This window comes from Trachurus japonicus, chromosome 19 (assembly GCF_045865225.1).
Source record: "Trachurus japonicus isolate A0001 chromosome 19, Traja_1.0".
NCBI lineage: Eukaryota > Metazoa > Chordata > Actinopteri > Carangiformes > Carangidae > Trachurus > Trachurus japonicus.
Window position 1 is genome coordinate 21295426 of NC_140925.1, and position 7431 is coordinate 21302856.

Here is a 7431-nt window from a genome sequence, read left to right on the forward strand (position 1 = left end):
GACAAGCGAAGAGGAGGGGACGGAAGGCTGGGAGATGGGTTGAAGGGGAATGATAAAGGCCGAGTCTGACTGTATCGATGTGTGGATGCTGCGGTTATCAGATACGATGTGTCTGTTGGGTTTTAATTGTAGGATAGCGACAATGGAGAAAATGACTTGTTATTAAATCCCAGTCGCTTTCGAACGGGCCGACGGCAAAGCAGGTCTCTGGGGTGATTATTGTTATTAACTTGAGTGATCCGACATCTCGGGTAATTGTGAGCAACATCCCTGTTACAGAGAGGGAGCACATGATTTGGTTTCATCTGAGGGAAAGGCTTGACTTATAGTTTGGGACATCATCCACACACACACACACACACACACTGGATGGATTAAAAGATGGAATATATTTTGGCAGGCAGGAGGACATGCACACATTACACACACTGAGCTTAGATTCAAAACACTGGGTTTAGGCAGGACAGACACACCCAAAACAGAGCCAAGGTGGGGGGGGGATCAGGAATTACAACTCATTTTCATTTCTTTTCTAGTCCTTTACAGCATTTTCTACTTTTCGAGCCTGTCTCGTTGCTGAAATCCATTTCCAGAGGCCAATTCTTTCTCCTTCTAGGTCAAGGTGAGCTCATGGCACAGCAGCAGCAGCAGCAGCAGCAGCAGCAGCAGCAGCAGCAGCAGCAGCAGCAGCAGCAGCAGCAGCGGGCCCTCACTATTGAAAAGGCTTTATCATGATGTGATGACTGGCTGTGAAGCATCATCAGCACACAGCCCAGCCCAGCCCAGCCCAGCCCGGCCCGGGCCTGAGGTCAGCCAGGGTTCATGGGTCCACAGCTGTCAAGGATGCCTTTCCCCCTTCATTTCATCCCAGTTTACTGCAAAATGGACCCAGTGAGTGATCTTAATGCAGCCGAGGACTCGGCCCGGCCCGGGCTAAGTGTCGGACAGCTGCTGAAGTCTTTCCATGGATGCATTTCAGTTCCCGACCTCCATCTCAACCCCCATCGCTGCACCCCAGAGACAAGTGCTGACACCACGCTGTTGACTGTTGCGAGGGCTGGGGGGGGTAGAGGGGCTTACAGGGGCCCTGGCACCAGCGGCTCTATTTAGGGTGCTGTGTGTGATGCTGTGCCATGCAGAGATCACATTCAGGTTCAGCAGTTCGCCTTCCGCCCTCCGTGGCTACTTACACTTGTTAATGTTTAAGAGATGACATATATGGACATGTCTGACGGCCCACACACACAAGTGCAGCCTGTAGCGAACACACGTTTGTCTTCGGCACAAATGTTTCCCCTGACAGCCACGGCCGAGGGGCCACACACGCTGAGGGAGCCACCGAGGGGAGGTCACATGTACTCTTGATGAGATTTCATTGATATTAAAATGCAATAGTAATCATGCTGCTTTTGTCAAATCAGCACAGTGCACTGACACGATGAGTGATGCTATAGACAACTGGGGTTGAGTTCAGGGAAATAAACCAGAGGAAAGACATTAGGGAAATAGAACCAGGGGCCGTGACACTGTATGTGCGTGTGTGTGTGTATGTGTGTGTGCATGGCAGAACGATGAGAGAATGTGTGTAAGGTTGGTGGAAGTCTGTAAACTGCCTTCTAGAATAAACTGAATGTCACAGGTGTCAAGGAAACCAAACAGCGCACTAAGACTTTATGGTAAATTTATAAAAGTGAATAAAGTGAAACAATTGACGTCAGTTCAAAATCCTCTGGAGTGAATTTCAAATGACTGAAAAAATCATAATCCAGTAATTTATTAAATTATGTCCTGACTGCATGGCACACTTTATAGGATTGAAATAAACTGAAAATAAAATAATAATTTGGAAATTTTAGCAATATGAACTACATGTCAACAAATACTATTCTTAGTGGTTTCTATTACATGCCTTAACATCCCTAAAATGTTAACATGTAGAGTAGGCTATGCTGCATTTGGATGGGACTGTGTGCTCATAGTATATGAAGCAACAGAGAAAAATCAGATTAAGTCTTGTCCAGGTCAAAGATATTTGTCCCAAAAATGATTTAACTATATACCATATTTTTCCATTATGATGTTCCTATTATATTATTTATCATTTCATTTCATTTTGGGGCAGGTTAATATGAAAATAGCTGACTGATTCTGTATCCAGAATTGTGCTGAATGAAGTTAGATCATCTGATCATTAGTAGAGATAATAAACTTCTTTCTAACATGTTTTCATTGGCGTGAAAGTTTAAAGGTTAAAATGTCATTTTAGGGCGCAATGTGACCTTTATTCATACACCCACCTAAAGCTGTAACGTTTTGAAGTGACTCATATGACACAACGACGCAATAAAGTTTGATACAGTAACACCTCCGGTCGGGGCGCATGCCATTCCAGTTACTAAGAAAAGAAAAGGTTTTAAAGCCGCTAATGCCGGGGGTCTCCCCGGGTGTAGCGGCGCCTTGGTGGTCCATGTGGACAGGATCGCCATCAGCAGTGTGTCCAAAATATTTTTTTACGCATCATATTTAATAATGAGTGAGCTGCGTGGTGTTATTGTCCGTTAGTCATCCCTCCAGAAGAAGCAGAGGGGGAAAGCTGTTGTTTTTTTTATTTCTGTCTCGTTGTCGCTGTCATAACAGTCATTATCCTGTAGCTGTCATGTTGATGCAGCATCTCTCAGCTAATTGATCCCAGTGTATTCTCCAGGTTTCACGTGCGCCACGCACAGTCGCTCCCACGAGCATATTTAAGTAGGTTATCAAGGAAGAGCTGTTGCTTGAATTAAAAAAAAAAGTGCTCAATTTGGCCACATACTAGAACTCCATTCTCAAACGTTGTGCGTCAGTGAGTAAAAAAAAAATGCTTATCATGAGTTTTTTTCCTCGAGGAACGACTTTGCCAAACACAACAGATTCCAGCGTCTAAAGTGAAACGCTCCAGAAACACAAAGGAGTTGTGTTTTCTTATACCTTCAATATTTGGCAGAGTTTCTATCCATCCTGCTGCGCCTGCATGTGCGTGTGCGTGTGTGTGCGCGCGCGTGAGATTCCCTTGGGCAACAGACTCGCTTTACCCCCGCACAGCCCCACCCACTCACCCACCCACACACACACACATACACACAACTCTCTCTCTCCCTTTGTGCAACGTGCTGAATTCTCTCTTGTTATCTGGCAACAGAATAGTAATAAAACCAAGTGACTCCAACATGTCTGCGTGTACGTCGCCTCCTACTGCAGCGCTTTGCACGCAGCTCACAGCCCGAAGGAGGAGAGTCAGTTCGCTATACTGTCCCCATCACACAACTATAGGTTTAACTTCACTGCTTTGATCAGAGGATGAGACTTTAAAAAAATATCTTGAAAATATAAAACATTATAAGTTATAGGAAACATGAACTAAACAGCGCTTGTAGCTTGTGGGCATGGATACTCCTTCTTTCTCACACACATTAGGCCTAATTGGCACAAGACGGTTAATATTCAGATGGTTGAGTAAATATCAAAGCCTGATTGGTGTATTAGAATAAAATATGAATAAGGACTGAAGTTGCTTCCAATGTAAGCAATCATTTGGATTCCAGATGAGAGAGAGAGACTGTTTTATGAAAATGATTCTCCTTAGGCATATTGATTTTTATTTCGAGTGTTTGCTGCGGTGTTTAGACCTTGTGGATGTGATCTGCACGGTTTGTCGAATCCATCAGACTGTTTATAAAGGCGCTTCACACAGAACATGCAATTAACACCTTTATTCAATTGACAAGAAGAACAAGGGGACTAATTACATGGATATAAAAATGGTTTTTGGAAGCACCTCGGTGCAGCCACTCCGTTTCAAAACAAATATGATCATAGTGGTTCTGCATATAAACACATATTTACAGCCTTCGACGTATTGTACAAATCAATATAAATATGACCTGAGTTTTCTTTTCCGGTTTATTTTTTACGCGCGCTCTACAAACCCGCATGCATGCACTTGAATGTAGCATGAATCAACTGCACAGTTTTGTCAAAATAATTCGGTTTGTGGTCAGGCTAAAAAAACAAACAAAAAAACTTTGCATATTCATTTACAAAAGAAGGTAAGGAAATACAACAGAAGCGATAAATAATTTAAAAACCACGCCAGATGTCCGTTAAATATGCTGCCACAAGTGATCAGAAATCCCTTATGTGCTTTGTGAATGGAAAACCCAGTTCTGAAACATTCTTGATGATCCAAAAAAAAAAAAAAACCAAAGGCAATGTTTCACTTCAGGCCAGCTCCCGGTCCAGTCGACCTTCTGCTCTGCAGAGTCATTGTGGAGACACCTCGTTTTTTTTGGGGTGGGGGGGTACGGAGATAAATCTGCTCTGGAGTCATTGTCAATAAACAGCGCCCACACTTTGCTGTGGGACTGGGTGGTGCACGGTGCCCGGGTGCTGTAGGTGTGATCCCTGCTGGTACCAGTGGTTGTTAAAATCCTCCATGTATGGCGGCGACGAGCTGTGCGTCGGCTGTGGGACCTGGGGTCTGCTGATCGGGGTGCTCTGCGGGGTGCTGTTGTCCCACACCGCGGGGGAAGGCGGGGAGTTGCAGGCCATGGAGTCGCTGGCGTTGGGACTGTGGTCCAGGGGAACCTCGCCGTTTTTGTACAGCTTCTTGAACTTGGATCTCCTGTTCTGGAACCAGATCTTGACCTGAGAGAGAGAAAACATGTGTATATTAATTTCAATGCAATAGAAAATTCAACATGTATCATTTTAAATTGGATGTTTGCTTGTAACAAAATCACAGACTATTTTAATGCTTTACTCCAGTGTAAATAAAGGAAATGAAACCGGGAGGCACATCTGGTGTGCGTAATTACGCATCGATGGGTAATTACAAAGAAACTCGCTGACTAAATTGGGGAGTCCTGACTCACGCGACATTAATAGCTTTGGTGAACTAGAAAAGGCCAGGTGTTGCACCGGGTCAGGCAGCTTACCTGTGTCTGAGTGAGGCCGAGCTGAGCCGCCAGCTCCGCTCTCTCGGGCAGAGCGAGGTACTGCGCCTTCTGGAAGCGCCTCTGCAGAGCAGCGAGCTGGTAGCTGGAGTAGATCGTCCTCGGCTTGCGGATCTTTTTCGGTTTTCCATTCACCATGCGGACCTCGGGCTCTGGCTCTTCTTTCACTATAAATGACAACGAAAGTATAAATCAAACCGTCAGTGCTGCTGCTCTGAGTTTCACTGCGAGTACAAAAGATTCTGCGTATTTAATTAATCAAAGGACAAAACATAATAAAATAAAATGCAGGTTAGACTTTCAAATGTCTTAGAATATTTTATTACTTTCATGAGAATAATGTTTTTAAGTTTAAACTAAAATGTGAGGACATTTAGAAGACAGAAACATTTCACAACAAATCAGCTAAAATAAATCTCCAAATTATTGTCTCCAATCTCAGCAATCTGGCAGCAGTGAGACGTTCAAATGGATGAAGTGTATATTATTAGCTTTAATCAAACCATTATTGTTTTATGACCAGCTGTTAATGGCTGGCCCATTCCCAGAGTGGGTATTAAAACACGACATTAACACCAGGCGGTGAACTACCGCTGAACAAATGTCTAGTGCGTTTGGGTTTTTTGTATTTTTTGACCTGTAAATAGTCAAATATACTGGACAGTGAATAAAGCATTGGTTTTGTAAAGTCAAATCTTCAAAGACGGGGTCTGGGTTCAATCAGCACGTCGCGTGTTATTACATTCCAAGAGAATTAAGGAAAACTCCAGATTAAATATAGAATAAAACTAAAACTAAACACCCTGACTGCTGTTTTCTTATGTATCCACGCGCAGATCTCAGCCCACACAAGTGACTCGGTCTAGATAACACGATGCACGCTGCAGATAAGGACGAACAGCAGTAACAAAAAAAAAAAGAAATAAAATAACAGGAAATTTTCTCAATATTTACCTGAGCTCGGGGGCGAGGCCTGCAGGTGATCTCTGTTGTAATGTCCGTACTGTCTGTAGCCATTTGTGTAGGGGTATTCAGATTTGGTGGCGTACGCTCCAGCGGCTCCCATTCCGTTCAGATTAAACTGATGGTGGTAAGAGTTCATGGGCTGTCCGTACGCTTGACCCTGATAATATTCGTGATGGCCGTGGGACGTCTGTCCGCTGTAGTAGCCCATGTCCGTCACCGACGACTCGGGGAGAGTAGGGGAGTCCTTGGAGTTCGGGTGGCAGCTCATAGATCCTGGCAGATCGGTCAAAATACTCGCAATCTTCTTCTCGTACGTCTGTCCGGCGCTCATGGTGAAAGCAGCCTCTCCAGAGAAAACCAAGTCCACTGGTGACTTCCCTCAGCGGAGGAGCGCGCAAAAGCAAACTCGCACCGAAGAACTGGAGTGTATGTGCGTAAGTGTGTGTGTGTGTGTATGTGTGTGTGCGCCCTTTAAACGCACAGCTTAGGAGAGCCTATAGTCCACTGAAACTCTCCCAGCTGCAAGAAACTCGGTTGTGGCACAGCGCAGTCCCTGTGACACAGAGTTATAGAGAGCGGGGCTGGATGCTGCCTTCCCATTGGCTGCTCCGTTTCTCCCCCTCCTCTCGCGCTCCAGGCGAAGTCGTGGTGAAACCCAGCCTTCAGCCAGTGCACGCATACCTCAGCACCCTGAGTTTTTTTTCTTAAGATTTGCATTTACCTGCTCACTGCATGAACATACGTCAAAAACACAAGCATCTATAGGTCAAGATTTTCTCAAGAGCTGAGTCATCTATAGTGCAGTTTGGCACCGAGATGCCCCAGCTCAGAACTGCCCCAGAGTTTTTTTTGTTTTGTTTTGTTTTTTTCTAAGCCCGACTCCTCCAGCCAGAGCGGCTCCTTAATGTTTTTATGCAATGTTTTCTTAACAGTGCCTAGAGATCCCGCTGCATTCAGCCCATTGAGAGGCGACCGGCCAGTCTCCCACAGACTCCTTTTGTCATTCAAAGGCGCTGGCGGACAGTGAACTTTAGGTGAAAGAGATGGAACAGATAGGCAAAAGACTCGCTCAACTGATGTTTGCCTGTGGGTAAATTCCTCTGCACTGTGTGTAACATGGATGTTGTGTGTGAACGTGTGTCCGTGGGTGTGCATGCGTGTGTGTAAATGCAAATCAGATCAACATTGTTGTTCAGAAGATGATGGTAAAGTCGAATTCACATTGTAGGAGGCGCAGTAGCCAGGTCTAAATGATTAGATTTTTTTAAAAAATTTTGATTAATTATTTTGATAGAGAACTACATAAATAATGTTTTGTTTGAAATTTCAACAAGGGATTTTTTTTTATTCTGCAGATTTTTAGTGTCAGTTGAAAACATGGTGCACAGCGCCCCCTGCTGATTCCACTCAGTATGTCACTGTAGTTTTCACATTTCCATATGTGGAGACGCGCAGGCTGCAGACTCTCTTCATT

The 7431-nt window shown here is 44.6% G+C and overlaps 1 protein-coding gene across 1 annotated transcript; it reads right to left on the minus strand.

Annotated features, from left to right (window-relative positions):
* Positions 1-4049: 4049 nt before the first annotated feature.
* Positions 4050-6498, minus strand: dlx3b (distal-less homeobox 3b). The gene is made up of 3 exons (XM_085761526.1): positions 5946-6498; positions 4974-5158; positions 4050-4683 (listed from the first exon to the last, which is right to left on the minus strand). Exons 1-3 carry the CDS (start codon positions 6286-6288, stop codon positions 4369-4371), a joined length of 843 nt encoding a protein of 280 aa, XP_085617652.1. The 5' UTR covers positions 6289-6498; the 3' UTR covers positions 4050-4368.
* Positions 6499-7431: the final 933 nt, after the last annotated feature.

Excerpts from the sequence above, each read along its gene's own strand:
- dlx3b (XM_085761526.1), bottom strand. The coding sequence starts at position 6,288 with ATGAGCGCCGGACAGACGTACGAGAAGAAGATTGCGAGTATTTTGACC. Across the intron at positions 5,159-5,945 it reads GGCCTCGCCCCCGAGCTCAG|TGAAAGAAGAGCCAGAGCCC; the intron begins GTAAATATTGAG and ends TGTCATTTATAG. Across the intron at positions 4,684-4,973 it reads TCGGCCTCACTCAGACACAG|GTCAAGATCTGGTTCCAGAA; the intron begins GTAAGCTGCCTG and ends TCTCTCTCTCAG.